At 40.7% G+C, this 21,460-nt stretch overlaps 1 protein-coding gene across 6 annotated transcripts; it reads left to right on the forward strand.

Moving 5' to 3' along the window:
- The first annotated feature begins 1,575 nt into the window (after positions 1–1,575).
- On the forward strand, positions 1,576–20,622 carry kif2a (kinesin family member 2a). 6 transcript variants are annotated; one of them, XM_047341151.1, is made up of 23 exons: positions 1,576–1,791; positions 6,941–7,035; positions 8,016–8,138; positions 9,215–9,269; positions 9,819–9,935; positions 11,060–11,176; positions 11,325–11,369; positions 13,522–13,622; positions 13,763–13,858; positions 13,950–14,004; positions 14,095–14,257; positions 14,354–14,444; positions 14,584–14,647; positions 14,743–14,834; positions 15,334–15,476; positions 15,650–15,854; positions 15,965–16,075; positions 16,167–16,234; positions 16,508–16,633; positions 18,076–18,223; positions 18,439–18,540; positions 19,516–19,651; positions 19,742–20,622. In XM_047341151.1, exons 1-23 carry the CDS (start codon positions 1,731–1,733, stop codon positions 19,825–19,827), a joined length of 2,400 nt encoding a protein of 799 aa, XP_047197107.1. In that variant the 5' UTR covers positions 1,576–1,730; the 3' UTR covers positions 19,828–20,622. The 6 variants fall into 6 exon arrangements, with proteins under 6 accessions (XP_047197107.1, XP_047197110.1, XP_047197108.1 ...); XM_047341154.1 differs by lacking the exon at positions 16,508–16,633; XM_047341152.1 differs by lacking the exon at positions 11,325–11,369.
- The last annotated feature ends 838 nt before the right edge of the window (positions 20,623–21,460 follow it).

Here is a 21,460-nt window from a genome sequence, read left to right on the forward strand (position 1 = left end):
AAACCAAAGAAGCCCCCCGGAAAAGAGGCAAAAAGTCCCCAAGAAACATAAGCACCAACAAGGAAACACCAGAGGCCGAATTTTAAGAAAGACTTAACATTAAAACAGCAAAATAAGAAAATAAACAGTCCAGACATCCCATTTCTGGTCGAGCACAATGTAACTGGCTCAGACAGTTACATTGACCAATGAGCCAAAAAAAGAAGAATCCAAGGAACACTAGATAACCTTGTAAACTCTCATGTTTCCCACATGCATTACATCCTGCTGGTGAGGCCCACTCTCTGACTGTTGAAACAAAGGAGACTGGGCACTAGTGTCCCTGAGGTAGCAAAATGGAGCTTCAGTTGAGCCATTTCAAAGTTCAAGGTTCAAAGTGTTTTATTTGTCATATACAGTCCTGTACATGAAATTGTTACTTAGCCTTCCGCTACAAGTACCGTGCTTTAAGATTTTAAAAATAAAATACAATAAAAGTAAAAATACAAAATACAAAATATATATATCGACGTAAGAAAAAAATAGAAATATGTGCAATGGGACATCTGTGCAATGGACAGTAATGCAGTGGTCTAAAGGTCAACAATACAATTGTTAGTGACAGGATAGTGATAGTATAGAATTATTTGGAACAGTTTATTTGCATAATCATTACAGGATGAAATGCCATTATTAAATGTCTTTCATATTTTGTCAGTGCTGTCATATGTCTCTCTCTCTCTAACACGCAAATGCACAACACAAAGAGGAGAAAGCTCTTTTTGGGCCTTGGCATGTGTCATTTGTGGACTATTAGAGCTTTGGTGCCACCTGCTGGTGCAAAACAGTGAGTGATTACCTCTTAAATGTTCATTGTGTAGAATTGAGTGACATCTAAGGGTAAAGTTGCATATTGCAGCTGAATCCCCCTCACCTCACCCTCCCCTTCCAAACATGAAAGAGAACCTGTGGTAGCCTTCAGTTGTCATAAAAACTCAAAAGGCGTTTGATTTGTGCAGTTTGGACTACTGTAAAAAACATGGCAGCCTCTGCGGAGAGGACCCACTCCTGATGTACATATACAGTATTAAAATATCAAGGTCCCATTCTAAGGGGAAGAAAACAATAATTCGTACAATTTAGATGATTGCACTCTAGTGAAATCATCACTAGGGTTATTTTATATTCAATTTCTGCCAATAGATCCCTTAACCTAAATCTTGCACACTGAACCTTAAATGTATACAACTGAGTAAATGCACTCACACCCCATCACTGGCATCATCCATATTAAAAATCAATTAGTTGATTAATTAATTCACCATGATTTGCAGATGCTATGTCCCTTCAAAGATGTCAAAATGCATAGGGCCAACATTATTATTGTCTGTTTCCACCAACTAACTGGATTTCATGTATGTCATTAGGTTATATATAACTGTCTGCATTCAATTGGTACAATACCATATCAATTACAATATTCAACTATTTTGGAGATTGTAAGTGTGATGAGTTATCTGATATTTCTATTCAAGCAAGGATGATTTTTTTTTCTTTCTGGATTTTATTTTGAAAACTGAAGGCAGGACCGGAAACGCTAAGCTATTCTGGTTAGCCACGTAATGCTAGCTCCTTTCTGCTGCCTTTCATCTTCCTCCCCAACCAAACACTGCTAAACACAAGAAGCTGCGTCTCCCCGGCTCGTAATAAGTCGTCGCTCCTGTTCCTGGTATTTGTTTAAGTAATATAGAATGGCGTCGGCTTTTGGGAAGATTGTGGTCGGCACTTATGTGGAGATAAAGCGCAGTGATGGTAAGTTTCATCCTGTCGATTCTGTCCCCGTCGCACTGAGCAAGTTGTCCGGGGATCTTTGTTGCTGCGGTGCTGTTCAATACAGCAACCGCCGCTCCTCACTGCGGAGGGTGGCGCTCACGTTACCCGCTCGGAGAGGCTGTCAGGGCGGAGGGCTTCAACATGGCCAGAGCCTTTGAATGAGCCTCTATCTTTGTTAGCTAGCTGCAATGCGAATTCAACACACATTAGCCGTTAGCTCTTAATTCAAATCGTAAGAGCAAACGCGGGCAATGAGAAATCAACTAAGCTAAACTGAAAACGTCGCCAGCCTCGTACAACGCCACACAAATTATGTATTCTAACAAGTGATCGAGATTTCACATTAGCAAAGCTAGCGCAATTGCTAAGCAAGTTAGCTTAACGTCAGCTGCTTCGATGGAGAGCAACCTTCGTTGTGATTAGCTTAATAGCTAACGCTAGCTAATGTTACCAACCGGCTTTATTATATACTGAAGCTTAACAACGCTGGACTGAAACCAGACCCCGACCCAGGAAGTTTGCTGTTTGACATTATATTTCACCCTATTTAATCCATAAATTGAGCTAACTAAACGAAGGTTAGTTGTTATGGAAGACACTTCATTAAACGTCCTGTTAACATCCTGTGGCAACACCACAGACAGACGTATTTTTTGTATAATTTTATTTCATTTTATTCATTCAGATATCATTGAGATTTGCGATCTATTTTTTTTCATGAGAGACCTGGGAACAGGAAACATTCACAACGATACACACCACGAAGAGTTGATTAAAAAAAAACTTAACACAGCAAGGACACAGTTACAAGAATCATGAAAAACATCAGATAACAAAGATGGGGAATATAAGACCCCAGTTGTAGGAGAATTTCCAGCTAATTTAATTTAAAATGGGCATTCAACCTGAACCCAGTTCTACCATCTTTACTGTGAGTGTCAAAGGTGATGTAGTTACTGGATCATGCACTGTACTATCCCCAAGTTATTAGTTACATTGGTTTTCTAGATAATGACTGATGATTCTATTTATTGACCGTATAACCTTTCTTGGACAAGGTCGCCCCTTTTAATAAATGAAAAGTAATTTTCCATAATGTAATCCCATACCAAGATAAGTATGACAAAAAGCCATAAAAGGTGTATGAAGTGACCATGGCAGCTCTGGGATTTCTACAGAGGTACTCCATACTGTAGTTTAACTATCCCCAAGAAGAAACTGGTATGACCGTAAACACACTGGAGTGTCACTTTATTTGAAGGGTAAACTGAGGAGTAGGCCCAGAAAGGGAGAGCTGGCTGTTTGTATATGACTCTTGTGTGAATGTCTGCTTTATTCTACCAGTCCTGTGTCGTCAATGAGCATTGCTTGAGGGCAGGGCAGCCAAAAGATGACTGAGAAGCTTACGTCATTCCTGCCGGGCCTTCCTGAATCAGGCTACACCTAGTGAGAGTATTTTGACATAGTCGAATACTTGATTCAACAACGTACTTCAAAGTAAACAGTTTAAAAAGCATTTTAAGTGTATTTTTTAAATATTGCACTGGTTGATGTTCATTCTGTTCCTAATGCCATCATCCCAAATCCGGAGACCAGGGGGTTGATGTGAAGGAAATGCTCAGCAAGCCCAGGGAGGGAAGTGGTTCTGTCTGTCTGATTCCCTGCTGTCTGGTGTTGCATCCAGAGCAGGGATTGCCCTCACTCTGGGTGTGTGTGTGTGTGTGGGGGGGGTGATCAGATTCAAGCCAGATTCAGACTATTAGCCACCACCCCATCTGTTGTAGGCAGCTCACTTGATTCTGCCAGGACTCACTCTCGCTCCCTCTGCATTTTTTCCCCCCCTTTTCCCAGTCAGTCCTGATGAGAGCAAGATCTCAAAGAGAATAATCTTTTACTGTCCAATAGCTAACCTGCAGTCACTGCTTAGCCCTCATCGCAATGGAGTGTTTATCCACTTTTTAAATGTGATAATAGATTCCCTGTTTCATCTCTAAAATGTTGTTATTGAGCCTACATTTTTATGTGAAATATACTAGTTCCTTTTATATTCGCGTACTAGAGAGGCATGGGCCACCCACCTGCTATGTGCATCTGTGGGTGCATCTGTGACATTTATGGGTCCCTTAACTTTTGTAGTGAAACTGATGCTTTGGGGGCTTTGTTTGTTCGTTCCTCCGGCTTAACAGAGCTTGAAGCGCCCCTTCAGCTCCTGGGAGGTGTCAGCGTACCCAATCAGCCAGGTTTTAGTATAAAAGTGGGACACAGAGGGACAGTGAATTCACTTACAGGATATCAGCAAATCATCTGCTGTCAGACACACCAGCATATGTGACTACATATTTCAGCTCATTTGGATCTTGTTTGCTGAAATGTTTAATGATGGAATCATTCATTATTTGACAAAACGCAGATTTTTTATTAAAATCACATTGGTTACAATCAACAATTCCTCTGCCTTTTAGGTAAATCTGTTTTTACTAAATATGCATTGTATCTATAGTTTGATTTTGGACTAATAATTGTCATTATTTAATCAATTTTATATGACGAATGTAGTCGCTTGAAGAAAAATGATATTCAACCTTTAATCAATCATCAAAAATAATCTTAAATTTAGCATTGTCACGGTATTGCACCCTGTGTGGAGGCAGTATGTTGCTCTTGCAGTAAAACAATGTTTTAGTGGTGATGAAGATCTTGCTTCTTTGGCTTCATCTCTTGGGGCCTCTGGCAGCAACAGATTAGAAAGGTGTGTTACAAGCCAATTGTTGTTTATCTGTTGTTGCGGTTTTGGTCTTCATTTTCAGGTTGTGTATTCATATTTGCATACTTCGACACGCAGCTACCTTGTAAACCTGGTGATGTTTAGTTCAGTATTTGACTAGATGTCAACCATGATTTGTATTCAGGCCCATTATTGAGGTCATTATGTCATGACACGCTGGTTTCTATTTATAGCAGAGAAGAAGTTCTACACAAACAGGAGGCCACTTTGTGCTGGTTGATAACGACAGACATCTTGCTAAGTCAGCAGAGTTGGGAAGATTAACTGAGCCTCATGTAACATTTATTTGTGTCTAGCTGCTGGTTCACTGTTGTAATTTGATCCCTCTGTCATCTATCCTTTCCATAGCCAAACTACAATTTGTATACTTGAGGTTTGGACTTGCTTCAAATTGTATTTTTAAATTATCTTCACTTTTCCTGAAAATGTGGAACAAGGACAGTTTTCCACATACTGTAAGTGTAATGGAAGAAATTCTCACTGAGCTGCTGTAACTCTATTTCTGATCAGAGCAGTCCAGTCTCTATGAACCCACAGGCAGGATGTGGGAGCAAACTGAAACATTGACATAAACTAAGTTAGCCACACGTACCATTTTTTGTATTGCTAGCAGATAACTTTTAACAGGAAGCAGTAGTGATTTAGTGGGCCTTGTAAATCCTCTTGAGTGCTGCAGTGTCTATTGCAGCATGACGTGCTTTCAGTGCTCCTTAAGTAGAGATGTGACACCAAGAGCCACACGCCTGTTGTTCCAGTGGGTTTGTCTGCAACCTAGTTGATCACGGTTTGAAATTCAGATTTGAACTGGTATCATTTATAGTTGACTTTTTACAGCCCAGACCTTGCAGATGTCAGCACAGTAGTTACTGAAGTACACTAAAAGTTACAGGCACAGTTAGACATGTGACAAATCATAGAATTTTTTTTATAAATGACTGGGGAAACATAATAAATGCAGGTCTCTTCATATAGGGCAAAATTATGATTAAGTATGAAAATGATATGAAACAAATGATTAGGCTCCACACTCACAGCCATTAGATCTCCATCCAACATCAGCACCTATCAAATATTTTAGACTGGTGCTCTCCACACCTTGCACCAAAGAAACGAAAAAAAACCACATTTTAATCAAGGGAACGGGACGTTTCAATTTGGTCGCCTTTTAATTGCGTCATATCTGTTTTACACGTGGCCTTACCTGTCTCTGCCATAACTTCCGGGGCAAACGATGTGTGGCGGAGGACACACTACTCACACTCTCTCATTGGATCATGATTAGTCATCACAGTCTGCTACATAATGTGAATAGAACTTTAATAGATTACCTCATTCTGATTTGCGCCTGAGTCAAATCAAACTAGGTCTTTTGTTACAGTTTTGATTGAGAGACCCCTAGCAGCAGAAGTTACTTAGGGTTTATTTAAAATAAGTTATTATGAGTCTGTTTTTGGCTGGTAATGTTTTGATGTCTGGCCATCGGGCTGACAGCCAGCACTTATGGAAATCTCTGGCATGATACTGTTGAAATTCTGATGAGGATGCTTTTGATCCGATATTAATTTGCATCTTCAGCTGATAGAAATCTATTATTCAGAATGAGATAGGTCTACACTCTTAAGTCAAAATGTCTTTTTTTCCCCAGCTCCCCCTGTTTTAAGACGCTAGATTTTCTTTGCTGCATTTTGCCAGTGTAAAACCACTGTAAGGTAAATCAGTCACATGTTAAGCAGTCACGAACACTGAAAGCATCTTTGCTCCCTCTGTGTCTATGAATAATGGATACAGGAACATGGTGTTTCCCTGGATTGTGCTGGGAATTTACAGCGCACAGTCAGATCCTCATAGACAAAGATGGGAGGGCTGAGGATGTTCTTTACAGCTGGTGTTATTACACTGCAGACAGGGAGGCGGACAGAAGCACACTGAAGAAGCAGCAGCTGTGCTTGTCTCCGTTATCATTGATTTTCTCCAACAGGTCATTATCAAAGATCACGGTCAGAACTAAAACTTAAAACTAACCTTAGCATATTGTCTTTCTCTCATTTAAAACTGACACCTGTTTTTGTTTATATTAAATTATCCTTGTTATTAGTCAAACTTGAGAATGCAAATACTACAGGACCATTATTTCCTTACCCATAAACTGTTAAAAATATGGTTACCCTTTGTTCAACTTGACATCCAAAAGCTTACATCTTGTGGCAATCCCTGCAGCTATTTTATAAACTTGCTGGCACCCTTAAAGAGAGCGGGATGGGTTTTAGTAAGAACTACCTTCATTGCTTTCAAGTTATTCTGCCAATCTAATGTTTGCGTCTCCTCTCTATGATACTTCCACAGGACGTATACACCAGGCGATGGTGACCTCGCTGAATGAGGACAACGAGAGTGTCACAGTGGAGTGGATAGAAAATGGAGACACAAAAGGGAAAGAAGTAAGCCACCATTCACGATCACTCAAAACAGCAGTAGCAGCAGCCGGTTCCTTTATTGTCCAAAGCAATGAATAATGCATCCAGAGATATTCAGTAGCTGCAACTATTACACAACCAGTTTGCCTGTATGACAGTCCCACCACACGTCAATTGACCGTCTATTATGAAGTTGTTATAGGTTATGTTCTGTTGTTCCAGTCTTTCGAACAGTGAAATAAATATTCAGTAAAATCAGTATCTTGTAATGTTAACATTAGATATTGATATGGTTGTTAATTTATTATCAATATTTAGGCTACAAAAGCTTGAATGCAAAAGTATTACATTATTTTACACTTTTTGGTATCAAAGACCCTTTTAGTCTTAAAGGGGGGCTTTTAAAGGTCTAACCAGTAATACACGCTCATGAACTACTAGTGTGCTTATCTGTGGATAATATTGTGTTTTGTCCGGTCCATATTAAAGTTATTTTATTGTGATTGTCCAACTAATGTTACAATGACTTAAGTTTTAACCTCTGCTAGTCTGTCCCTCTACTAGTTTAAAGGCAAACGTTCCTCCGCAATTCAAAACTGCAGCTCCTGTTAAAACTGATCATCCCTGTTTTTAAATGTGTACACTTTTAAAACTGGTATATACATATAATTCAGCTTATTTGAGGATAATCAGCAAAAAAAGTTGGTTTATAAAAAAATTCTCTACAAATAATGACTGATATTGTGAATTAATCACAAATATAAAACACAAATCACAGGTTACTGCATAAGCTGTGATCCTACTTAAAGCCTTTGTTTACATATCACTTGGCAGAAGGGAACTATGTGCACTTCTGAAATGTTCAGTTTAGGGTTATTCACTACCTAGAGTTGGCCGAAAGTGTTTCTATATTGAAACTGTTGGTAATACATTTTGTTGTTACATTCATTAGCGTACATGTAATCAGATGACTTTAACATCAATGCCCCTCTGTTTCTGGACAGATTGACTTGGAGAGTATATTTGCACTAAACCTAGATGTGGCTCCCGATGAGGAGATTGCCCCTAGTCCAGAGACTCCACCCCCACCAACACCCACATGTCTGAAGATCAACAAAATTGCAAAGGTGAGTACCAATGCCCCACTTTATCTGTCAGCAACGGTAACAAATCCGTGCAAAATATGATTTTTATATTGTTTAAATAAGACCGTAACTCTTTTTCTTTTTGATTTGAGTATCTGGCTCCACATGAAAGCAAGAGGGCATCTAAAGTGCTCAGGCTTACTCGGGTAGTTATGTGGCTGCAGTTAGACCTTAATATAGAACCTGGATCCTTCAAGGTAACCAGCTAATTGGTCCTGTTCTGTACACTGTGTGAAGTACACAGTAGATTAGAGTAACTGCATATTACCACGTAATCACAGTGATTGTTTCGTTAAATATTGCAGTCATGATTCAACCTGTGGTATTGTATTATTTTCTTATGTTTTCAACATAGAGCATTTAAAGTCAAAACTGTGAGGCCATGTAAAATGAAATTATGTGGTTTAAGTATCAATTAAATCGGTTATTTTTACTAATGTCCAGTTTAATTGGCCAAAAGTGGGGCTAGGCAAAAAAGCAAAGCAACTTGCAAGTGCATCGAATTTGTGAGACCTCTGGGATGAATTTTGAACTATGAAGTTTTATTAAATTTAATTCAACAAAAAACAAACAAAGAAGACATTGGTTGTCACTCGCGAATAAACCGAACAAAGAAGAAGAAGACTTCAACAAAAAGATTCCATTATTGCTTGTTTTTTTTATAAATCTCACATTTTCTTTGCCCTAATCTCAGAAACATACATTAACTAATGTGCATTTAAATAACCCTCTAAACCTTTAGCCTGATAGTTTATATACTCTATATGTATGTGTGCTACTCTTGTGACTTTTGTAAAAGATACTTTAGGATTCATGCATGAGCTTTGTCTTTACATGCATTAGTATCAATGGAAGAGGTCTCTGTACTCACACTAATCTGATTCTCAGGGTTCGTCTATTTCTGTATCTCTACATAACAGAGGCACATAAGAAAAATAATGTTTCCTCCTTCAGGTCCTGGGCAGGAATGAACTGTGTAACAGTGAAATTAGGATTAACTTTTCCCTAAACCTCTTGTCCTACAATATCTTACTGTGGCTTTTGTTTTTCTCCTGCAGAACCGTCGGACGATAGCACCAAATAAGAATGACACTCCGTCCAAGGATAATAGAGGTTTGTTTGTTAAATTATTCTCATGATATATTACTCATAAATAATAATATATATATATATAAGTATTTTTTTACTCCCCTTTGCATTGTCTAATCAGCACCAAAATACTCACCTATGAGTCCAGGCCTGAACAGCTCCATATTTCAAAATTAACTCAGGGTCATAGAGCCACCTACTGACCAGCGTGAAAATGAAGTTGTTGTAACTCGACTGTGCATTGTCCTATCGGTAACAAAATCATCACCTATGATCAGAGTCCCGGCCTTAACAGCTCCATATGTCAAAACTAATTCAGGGTCACAGCGCCACCTACTGATTAGCTTTGAAACAGGACGTTTTTTTCAACTTCACTGCACATTGTCCAATCTGCCCCAAATAGATTATAATAAATAAATTTTACAGAGTCAACTGTGGACAAAAACATTTTAAGTTGTTTGAATATTCTATTTAAAATGGAGGGTTCTATTTTAATCTCAATCTTAAGTGTTGTTTTAGGAGCATATGAGTCAAACAGGCTTGTTCTTAATCTTTGTGGTTTTCGGTTTTCAGTGATTCCGACCCGGGCAAGACCCCAGCAGCCTCAGCAACCAGAGCCAGCGCCACCGCCTCCATCACAGCAGCCTGTGCTGCCCAATCAAGCTCAGACTCAACAGCAACTACAGAATGGTAACATCCTCAAAACAATAGTTTTCTGATTCGCCATGAAACAGGACGTTTTTTTAACTTCACTGCACATTGTCCCATCAGCCCCAAATTGCTCAGGCTTCATCAGAGCCCCGACCTGAACAGATCTATTACTCTGTATGTAGTGATAGCGCCACCTACTGGCAACAGGAAGTAAGCCTCATTTTACAACTTTAATTTGATTTACATTAAATTTTCACCGTGTGGCCGAGACACAGTGTGGAGAGCACTGACCACTTTCATAGACTCAGTGTTGTAATCAGATTTTTTAATTGAAAACCATATTTAGTAAATTACAACAGATGATTGTCTGACTGATTTTATTAATTGATGAAAAAGCAGCCATGTGCAGTCATACAGAAAATTGTGGATGTGATGCATTGAAAAGCATTGAAATGCATCGTTGTGAATCAAATCATTGACTGCTGAATAGTAATCAAATTGTGAGGCTAGTGAAGTACTATTCATTAAGCTGAGAATTCCTTTTTGTCAGTTTGCTTTAATGTCACAATGCCAGTGGTCCTTCGATTCCTTTGATGTCTTAGATTGTTGCAAAGGTGAAAGATTTATACGATCTGAAGAGAAACAAGAGTGTTTTTGACTGAAACAGATCTATTGTATGTAGTGATAGTGATAGCACCACCTACTGCCAAAGAAAGTAAGCTTCTTTTACAACTTTAATTCGATTATATCAAATTTTCACCATGTGGTCTACACTAGATGGCGTGGACGGTAATGAATGATTAGTGGCGTGGTCCAGCCGCGTGACGGACGGAGGAAGTGACGTGTTTATACTGCGCACAGAACGCACGCAACAAGGAGCCGTTCGGCTTTACCTGTTCGCAATCCAATGTGGCCGCATCAGGTCCCGAGACCGCAAGTGCTCGGTCCGCACAGTGCTGCTCGCAGCCTTAGTTTTTAATTACAACTCAATACATTGAGTTGCTACTTCTGTGTCGGAATCAACTGTGGACAAACACGTTTTAAGCTGTTTGAATATTCTATTTACAACGGAGGGTTCTATTTTAATCTCAATCTAAAGTGTTGTTTTAGGAGCATATGAGTCAAACAGGCTTGTCTTTAATCTTTGAGGTTTGGGTTTTCAGTGATTCCGACCCGGGCAAGACCCCAGCAGCCTCAGCAACCAGAGCCAGCGCCACCGCCTCCATCACAGCAGCCTGTGCTGCCCAATCAAGCTCAGACTCAACAGCAACTACAGAATGGTAACATCCTCAAAACAATAGTTTTTTTTAAATTTTATATTATTTTTTTATTTATGAAGGATTGGATCATTTGACTCTAGGCCACCTGCAGAAACAAACATCACTTTTTTAATGTCTCGTGTTTTTGTTGACTACATGTTTATCACAGAGTCCTCACATCACCTGATATCCAGAAAGGAGTCTGGACAGCTTTGTATGTATCACCTGCATGTTTCCCCTGCCCTAAGTGCTTCATGGTGATTCTAATAGAGTACCCAATAGAATCTGAGAGTCATCTAGTCCTTAAGAGAAGATTGTACACCGAAAATGTCTGCCAGATACTATTCAGAGCTGTGGTGAAGTAGCACAACAAATCCATCCAGCAGACAGGCTTTCTGGGTATTAGACGAGGAGTAAAAAAAAAAAAAAGGTTTGTGCTGCTGTTTGACTGTGCTGTCTCTTATCAGTCTGATTTCTGCTGAGTCACACAAGCACATGTGGAAAAGCCTGTGGCACTCTGCGATGCTCCTCCAGGCTCAGATGGCAACAATGACCTTTTTCTTTGTCCTCCATTCCTTCCACATGCTCACTGTCATTTGATGAACTAAGAAGAGAAGGAGGGAAACACCATGTCCCCCCTCCTCATCCCCTCAGCTGCCCCTCCGACTGCCTCTATAACTTAATAACCCTTAAGTAGTGACGGTGCTGCCACCCTGTTGTAGAGCTGTGTCCCAGTGCTGACCCAGCTCATCTACTCCTCCCAGATTAGAGCAAATTATTAATCCCTCTGCTCTGGTAGTCTAGTTTCTCAGTGACTGGTGCCAGCAGGCTTTGGTCTGCCTTTGCAGAGGGAAGCTGGGCTGCCATGATTTATCAGATGACACTGAACGTTATGAACTCTTGAAGGGATAGTTCACCGAATAATGAAAATTCTCTCATTACTCACCACTATGCCGATGGAGGAGTGGGGGAAGTGTTTGAGTCCACAAACACTTCAGGAGTTTCAGGGGTAAACTTTGTTGCAGCAGAATCCAATATAATCGAAGTAACTGGCGACTTATACTTCAGACATAATAAAACAACAGAAAAACATTGTATTTTAGGCCTAAAAGTCAACTGGAAGTGGCTAAACTAGTGAACGTAGCCACATGGTGTAGTTGTATGGAGGCATGTTATGATTTTGCTGTTTTATTACGTCTGAAGTATAAGTTGCCGGTTACTTTAATTGTATCGGATTTGGTTGCAAGAAAGTTTACCCATGAAACTCCAAAAGTTTTTTGTGGACTCAAACACATTTCATTTTTCGGTGAACTATCCCTTTAAGGAGTCAGAGAGGGCTTACTCACACGTTTGCTAACTTGTGTTTTCTTATTGAGGTTGTCACTGACCTGAATTAATACTAATCTCTGGGTGTTCTGTGCTGGGAAATTTGAAATAATCCTCTGATTGAGAATTGTTCAATCAGCCATCAACCGTTGATGGCTGATTGAACAATTTTCTAAACTTAATTTAAAATAGAGCTTTTCACAAACTTGTCTGTTTATTGTCCCGGTGATGGATGACAAACAAGTCTTGTCTGCTGTCAGCTTTGCAGGTTTGTTGCAGTATAATAAAGATGGCTTGGCTTAGGAGTGGGCAATATATCGAATATACTCGATGTATCCTGGTTTGTACCACGTGTGATGTATAAAATGACTATATCGTGACCATCGAGTATAAATTGTCACGTGAATTTGAATTTGTAATGTAATTCTCTGAGCTTCAAACAAGGTCATTTACACCTTGTTTTAAGACAAAATGTCTGCTGTTATCTTCCAACAAGGTGTATTCAGGGACCGTCGGAAATGCTAACGTCCGCTAGCTTAGACACTTCCTGTGGACTTTTTTGAATTTAACATTTGTACAGTGATTTAGAGGAGATTTCAAAATATTGAGATATATATCGTGTAGCCTAAATAAATGGAAGTGATGAATGAAGAGAGAGAGCAAAACAACATGCGCTCTGCATGGTTTGAACACATTGTAAAGGCCTTTTGTTTGTTATGTAGAGAAAACAGCTACTGTTATACTGGGGCCACTGTGTGCAAGACACTGCATCCTGGTCTGTGCTTGAATACTATCACTGTTCTACTTTAGTTGGAAATAGGCCAAGGTTTCCCCCTTCTGTTTGAGGGAAGGCCGCCTGAGAGAAAGGAAAGATGCAGTGAGAGAAAGATGCTGCTCAAGTCAAGTATGCAGATCGAGGAAAAAGAAGAAATGGATTGGAAGAGGCATGAGAGAGGAAGAGACATATCTTAAAAGAGAAGCTGATGGCATATTGGCAGTGAAAGGGAGCAGAGTTACAGTCTCTCTTGTCTTTATGGCAGCGAGGAGGAAGTCGAACTGTGTGAAAGAGGTGGAGAAACTGCAGGAGAAGAGAGAGAGGCGTCGGCTTCAGCAACAGGAGCTCAGGGAGAAGAGAGCTCAGGTACAATACCATTCAACTTTCTGAATTTATTTAATTAATCTTGATCATCAATCAGTCATGGTACTGAGATGATATCCTGAAAGACATTAGATGATTTTCTGATCAGTGAATACATCTCCCTCTTGTCATTTTTGTTTCAGGAGGTGGATACGACGATTCCTAACTATGAGATCATGTACATGATCCGAGATTTCCGAGCCAGTCTAGACTACCGGCCACTGACCACATCAGATTTGGTGAGTAGACTGTTTCTTTTTTTTCTTTCTTGGTTGTTGTATGTTAGCCCTCAGTCACAAATAATTAAAAAGTCCTTCTCTGTTTCACCAGATTGAAGAGCACAGAATATGTGTTTGTGTGAGGAAACGTCCACTCAACAAAAAAGGTAAAGTCTTTTATCTTTGTGAGCAACTGTTACACGCCATATTTTATTAAAAATAAAAGTATTACAAGTCTTTTTTTTGCTGTTTTGCAGAATTGTCCATGAAGGATTTGGATGTGATCACCATCCCCAGTAAGGATGTGGTGATGGTGCATGAACCTAAACAAAAAGTGGACCTGACTCGCTACCTGGAAAACCAGACATTCCGCTTTGACTACGCTTTTGATGACAGCACCACCAACGAGATGGTTTACAGGTTTGTAAACTTTACACACCCTGTGTAAAATGGTTCGATGTTATATCTTTGGCAGGAGGAGTAGTGAATGGATGTGTGCTCTGTGTTTCACTGCAGGTTCACTGCCAGACCTCTAGTGGAGACCATCTTTGAGAGAGGCATGGCCACTTGCTTCGCCTACGGACAGACGGGCAGCGGAAAAACACACGTGGGTTACATTCAAGGAAAAGCCAAAAAACACATTTCTTAAAACAGATGAAACCTAATTTTTCCTATGAGAGTTTGGAGGAATTTTATTGCCTATAATTTCAAAATATCACTTATTTTCTCTGTGTTCTGTATTTTAGACTATGGGTGGAGATTTCTCTGGGAAGAACCAAGACTGCTCCAAAGGAATTTATGCGTTAGCTGGTAAGTCCGTGAACCATGTTTTCTCAAGTAATGTTTTGTGTTCTAATGATGTAATTTAGGTTAAATGTTTCGATCTGTCATTTCTTTTCTTGCAGCTCGGGATGTATTTCTCATGTTGAAGAAACCCAACTACAAGAAATTAGATCTACAAGTGTATGCGACCTTCTTTGAAATCTACAGTGGAAAGGCAAGTGATTATTATGATTTAATTCTGCTCTCAAATTAAATATGGAAATACTATAAAGTAAAAATAGGATCACTGGCGGTTAGACCGATCATAAATTTAATACAATAATAACTACTACTAATGTATTCAATATTTTGTAATTATTCATATTGGTAATATTTAAAATTGAAATGTATTTATTTATTTATTATCGATTTATTTCCAAATCGCTCCTCTGCCGCTCTAACAGAGAGAGAGAGATGAGTTTTGCTCACTACTTAGTTGTAACTATTAATTCTACCTTAATAAATAATACTCACCATGTTGGGGTGTCAATCAGATAGTTACTGCATCACACAAGAAAAAAACTGAAAAGATTTAGGAGGCACTGGATTTACACAACATTATCATGTGCTTAATATTAACAAGATATAATTTAAAATTATAGTCAATATCAGATAATCGCCACAGCACTTTATGTAATCATTAGTTTTTGTTGTTTTGCTGTGTGTACCTTTAGGTGTTTGACCTGCTGAATCGTAAAACTAAGCTGAGGGTGCTGGAGGATGGGAAACAGCAGGTGCAGGTTTTGGGGCTTCAGGAGAAGGACGTGAGGTGCACAGAGGACGTCCTGAAACTGATAGAAGTGGGAAACAGCTGCAGGTATGAAAACAGAAACTCAGGCAATCTAGTTGTTAGTGGTGCAATGTCACGACTCCGAATTTGTTATTTTTCACTAAATGTTATTATGATCATATTTTTCTGGCTGCTGCACTTTTCTCTGCACCCTTGTTTGCCTTTTGTTCATCTTTATGTCTGATTGCTCTCTCTCCTAGAACATCAGGGCAGACGTCAGCCAACGCTCACTCATCTCGCAGCCACGCTGTATTCCAGATAATTCTTCGGAGGAAGGGCAAGATGCATGGCAAGTTCTCCCTCATCGACCTCGCAGGAAATGAGAGGGGCGCTGACACGTCGAGTGCCGACCGCCAGACGCGGCTGGAGGGAGCTGAGATTAACAAAAGCCTGCTGGCGCTGAAGGTCTGTAGGCGGGAAGGGGAGTAGCTCTCTTTGTAGAGACTTGAGCGTTTCACTTTATTTCATAATCACTCAATTGCTTTTTTAAAACACTCCCTTTCTTCATGATTCAGGAGTGCATCAGGGCTCTTGGCCGCAACAAGCCCCACACTCCATTTAGAGCCAGTAAGCTGACCCAGGTCCTTAGAGACTCCTTCATTGGGGAAAATTCACGCACATGCATGGTCAGTTCTCTTGTTTTTATAAATAACGTGTTGTCTCACCTCTGCCATACATGACATTCATCTTAATGATACTCTCTCTTTATCTCCACAGATTGCAACAATCTCTCCTGGTATGACATCCTGTGAAAATACACTCAACACACTACGCTACGCCAACAGGTGGGAATATGTTGATGTACCACAGTGATTTCAACAGTGCCTCTTTGCCACAGAAACCGATGGAAATTAGGAAATTAGAGTTTTTATAATTCTACTATAATCCCCAGTGGTTTTTGTGTAGATTGAAATTAGCTGTACAAATGTAACTGAGTTCCTCTCCCTACCCTCAGTAGTTCTAACTCTCGTGTCCCCTCTCACTTCTCTTTTTCCTGCTTTGTTTCCCTCTCTTCTCTCCCGCCTTCTGCTCGTCTGTGGGCTGGTGCCGTTGTGTAGAGTGAAGGAGTTTGGGATTAGTCCGTCGGACATCCCCTTCTCCCAGGGCGGCCAGGGGAGCCGCTCTGACCTCTCGCCCACCAATACCTTTGAGTACGATGACTTTGCTGCTACCTCTCCCAGCAGGTCAAGAGCTCCCCAAAGAACAGCACAAAATACACACACACACACACACACACACACACACACACACACACACACACACACACACACAGCATGCGCTCCCTTCAGATTTTATCAATATGATACACGTCCATGATCTAATTTTCGCTGCTTTCATTCACTTCATCAGCAGTTCACTGTGGAAAACCTCCACTGTCGTCTCATCCTTCCTTTGCATGATGTGACATTTTTCATCCTTCTCCTTTGCTTTCATTTGTGTCTTTTTTTAAATCTTAAATAAGCTGTGGACATAACTGTTTTTTCACTGACTCCTGAAGAACAACACAACCATATCTCAATGTGGGTGTGTCCTTTATTTGTTCCGTATGACATCATCAGTGGTGAGGCCTGATTGGTCGGGACATCTGTGAATATATACATTACAGTTCAAAACTGGACTTGGTGAGGTTATGGATGTAGCCACAGTTTTATGATTCCTTGATGACTTTCAGAGGCAAAGTTCAACACTGAATATCTTTCTTCTCATGCTTGCTTAGGTTGAATATATATCTCAGCAAGGTAACACCACCAGATGACCCCCGGCCAGAACACGCTCCTGTCAGTGTTACCTCGGGAGCTTGAGCTAACTGAAAAAATAATGTTTTACAAAGTAACATAGTTACTAATATCCTCAGCGTTTCCACTGCTCTCTCCTCCGTTCTCCCCAGGGAGAGGGAAAGCTTGTCGCAGCCTCTGGAGGTAAAATAATCTGCAACTCTGACCGATGTGGTCATAATGCTACAGGCAGCAAGCAGTTTACAAACTGATATGATTCAATGAAATGGTTCTACAGCCAGTAACCTGCGCAAGCAAGAAGAAGATAAGGGCACACTGATGCCTGGCCTGGGATCATCTCGGGTCACACGTCACTTTGTTTTTATAAATATTCCACCTATGCATGCACATAGTCGTTCAGTGAACACTCCCTCTGATGCTCAGGAAGGATGAAATAGAAAACTGTGAAGCCATTAAGTAAAAGTATCAAGCATGAGCTTTTGGGTCAAATGCTAAGCGGGTAATCCCTCTCACATGGTCCTGATTAATTACCACTGTACCTGCAGGTCAGGTCCAAGGTGCTAATATCTTATTAGCTGGGTGAGGCCTCATTAAACATGAGCTCAGTCTTTAGGTGGCATGTATTGGATTGAATTGTATTGTACAGGTGAACCAGACAATCTTCCCACTGTGTGTGGACACAGAAATTATATAAACATTTACAGGACCAACAGTCATCTCTCCCCATGCATGATCTCACTGCTGTCATGATGCTGTCATCCTGTGCTATTCGTGAACGCTTTTGACCCAACCGTTAACGCCGCACCTCCAGATCAAACGGCAGCCACGCTCAGAGTGGGTCTGCGCCGCGGGAGACTCTGCCTGACCAGCTCATTGTCTTTTCTCTGCAGAGTCAAGGAGCTGACTGTGGACACCAACCAAGTGATGGAGGGTGGTCGACCCAACATCCACGCTGTCAATCAGCTGGATCTTTTAGATGAGCAGTGGCTGAGTATCTCGCCACAGAGAGACGACCTCAAACTGCTCTGTGAGCAGAATGTAAGTATTACGGGTATGGATCTAATCTTATATCAAGTTATATGAAACATCATATCACATATTAGTATACAGCAAATTCTAAATAAGTAATTCATGGACAATTAAGAATCAGAATTGACATTGTCAGTAATGTGCACTGGAATCCAGATGTGTCTGTCGGATGTTCAGTTTTTGTTGATAGTGAAGTCATGTGAACTCCTGTAAATGTTTTCCAGGAGGAGGAGGTGTCTCCCCAGCTATTTACCTTCCATGAGGCCGTGTCTCAGGTAGTGGAGATGGAGGATCAGGTCCTCGAGGACCACCGAGCTGTTTTCCAGGTAAGAGCACTGAAGAAAACTTACACTGAGGCCGCTTTCACACCTACCTTGTACGGTGTGAACTTTTCCACTTTTTAACTAAAACACCAGATGTGAAAGGTGCCCAGGACCATGGTCTGAACCAACAGACAACAGATTTGGCCCGAGGTGGTCTTGGTCCAGATAAAACAAAACCATGGTGCGGTTCGTTTGCAAAGTGAAAACATTTTATTTGATAGTTTGAACCAATTGCAGGAAGTTGCGACAGCATTAAACAATAGAAGTGGAATATCATGTGCGAACGACATGGACGCTCATTTTGCGGGTAGTGGAACCATGATGATGAAGCAGGTTATTAATTTGAAGCAGGTCATTAATTTTCTCCATTCAAACAGATAGACTAAATTTGAATGCCCTTCATTCAAACACGTACAGAACACAATGTCTGAATTGACAACACACAGATGTCAGATGCACGCCCATCTAAAAACCAGTCAATACCAGGTACGGGTAGACGCAGCCCACGTAGGTGATGATGACAAGACTAACCACATTTCGATAAAAGTCTTTAGTCTGCTCCCTAAATTACTCTGGGAGACTAAAACTTATCCGATCATTAAGGTAAACATGTAATTAAGATATAAAGCTTTTATGTGTGAAGACGCCCTAAATACTACAGCTCGCCTCTTTATGACTTTTTATGTCCATATATGAAGACAGTATATCCCATGTGCTTTTAGGTATGCAAATAAAGCTGGACTAACACAGCCATGTCTTACCATTAGTATTAATAAATGCTGTATATTGTTAAACATCAATTTTGACATCACTCATCATTTTAGAAACTGTGTGTAACAAAGGAGTTGTAGTTTTCATGTTCTCTCTCAATCAGCTCACACTGGTATCATTTGTAAAGGCTGTGCTAGTTAAGAAGTTGTTCTTCTGTGTTGCTGGTTGGATTTCATTAACTAATGAAGCACCTTTCTCTGTGAGCAGGAGTCGATCCGGTGGCTGGAGAATGAAAAGGAGCTGCTGGAGATGACAGAGGAGGTGGATTATGACGTTGAGTCGTACGCCACTCAGCTGGCGCAGATCCTAGACCAGAAAATAGAAATCCTCATCGAGCTCCGAGGTATAAGTCCAGTCGAGACACATTTCGATTACGACCCACAAACACGAATCACTTCTGTTTTACAATGATGTCTCTTCCTCTTTTCGACAGATAAAGTGAAGTCATTCCGCTCTACTCTCCAGGAGGAGGAGCAGGCCAGTAAGCAGATCAATCCCAAGAGGCCACGTGCTCTTTAGTGACTGGAGGCCAAAGAGATTTAAGTGGCACATTCAGAAACGTAACCACTAGATGTTCGGCACAACTCGGGCTGTCAACAGCAGCTGTGAAACAACATTAAAAAAAGGACTGTCTGATGTATCAACAGGCTCAAGGAATCTCATTTGTCATGATCCCTCTCCTCTAACAGAACTGGCTCCTCACTCAATATGGTCTTGTAAGAAAACTCGGGAAGGAAAATAGTTTTTCCTTCTTTCGGTAGATTTTTCTTTTATACTTCTTTGTACTTTCTTTGAACAGAATCTTTTTTGACCTGGCTAAAGAAGAGATCTCCATCAATCGTGTTTTTAAGGTTTACCGCAGTGAACCAGTATTTAATTAGTGGTTGTCCCTGGCTGACATGTCTGCATGTGCACTCAGTGATAGCGTTTGTACACCACTGTCCTAAGATTTCATGCTTTGACTCCTCAGTTGTAAAGACATATCTCATAAGCGATCTCTTCTTTCATTTCCTCCCTTCTGCAGTGTCGGGCTTCTTCCTATTTGTGTTTCCTTCCTTGTGTCCCTGAGGTTTTTTTTACATGTAGTACGCTTCAGTTTGTGCCATTGCATTCTATGTGGTAACTGACCTAAAATATTCTTACTTAATGTAAAACATGTTTTCCACCCCTGTTTAACACTTTGTTATAAAACTAAACTAGAAAAACCTGCTATTAATAAATGTATAGAGGCATAACATTGGTGATGTTGCTCAGTGTTTGCACCGGATGTAATGCTGGATGAAGTAATAAAAGATTCCTGTCTTTCATTTTAAAGGCTTTTTGGTCAGTTAATTATACAAATCTCAATACTGACTACTTCAGCGGCCATGTTTAAAGATGCGAGTCACAGTGTTCCTGCAGTCGAAGTTCATAAAACTTATTTGAAGCAAGATAACCCGGCAAATAACTAATGCAAGAAATTAACTAACTTCTCACAAAACTTTGTTTTGTCTCTACACTCAATAACACGGTGAATTACGTCATGCCGAATTAACCACGTAGAAATGAAGAAGGCCCAGTAGCTGCCTCGGACTGTCCCGGTGGGGGCTGTTGGGACCGGGTACTTGTGAATTACAGTTCAGCCTACATGTGTAGTCAAATCCTGACCACCTGTTACTTTGTTCTGGAGACAAACCAGAGCCTCCAGAACTCAGTCTCCCAGGGTGCTTCAACTTCACCCAGAGGTGTGAAAACTGACCATGGACACAACTTTCAACCACTATTGGTCACTCTAGGCCCCATGACCCATGAGGTCACCAGGCCAATATAAGCCCAGGTCCCCCTCTCTTCTGTCTCTTTCGACTCAGCTCCTTTCCACTCAACTCTCCAAGAGGAGATGTGTAGCTACCAGCTCACCTCTCTTTCTACTCAACCCCACGGGAGGAGAGGTGTAGCTTTCCAGCTCACCAAGCGAGGGAAACTTCCTCCCTACCCAAGCTCTACCAACCTTCAAGCAGGCCTGCCTGGAGCAGACTGCTAAAACCTTCCAAAAGGCAGTGACGCGAGAGCCTGCCTAAGAACTTCAGCACAAGAGCTGCATCGCACAGTAGAACCACAAAAACATGAGCCAGGAAACCAGCAAGATGACTTCACTGGACTTCAAACAGCACAT

The sequence above is a fragment of the Hippoglossus stenolepis genome, chromosome 9, assembly GCF_022539355.2.
Source record: "Hippoglossus stenolepis isolate QCI-W04-F060 chromosome 9, HSTE1.2, whole genome shotgun sequence".
In the NCBI taxonomy this organism is placed as follows: Eukaryota; Metazoa; Chordata; class Actinopteri; order Pleuronectiformes; family Pleuronectidae; genus Hippoglossus; species Hippoglossus stenolepis.

Coding starts and splice junctions, on each gene's coding strand:
- kif2a (XM_047341151.1), top strand. CDS start 1,731: ATGGCGTCGGCTTTTGGGAAGATTGTGGTCGGCACTTATGTGGAGATA. Junction 1,792..6,940: donor GGAGATAAAGCGCAGTGATG/GTAAGTTTCATC, acceptor ATACTTCCACAG/GACGTATACACCAGGCGATG. Junction 14,835..15,333: donor TTGAAATCTACAGTGGAAAG/GCAAGTGATTAT, acceptor GTGTACCTTTAG/GTGTTTGACCTGCTGAATCG.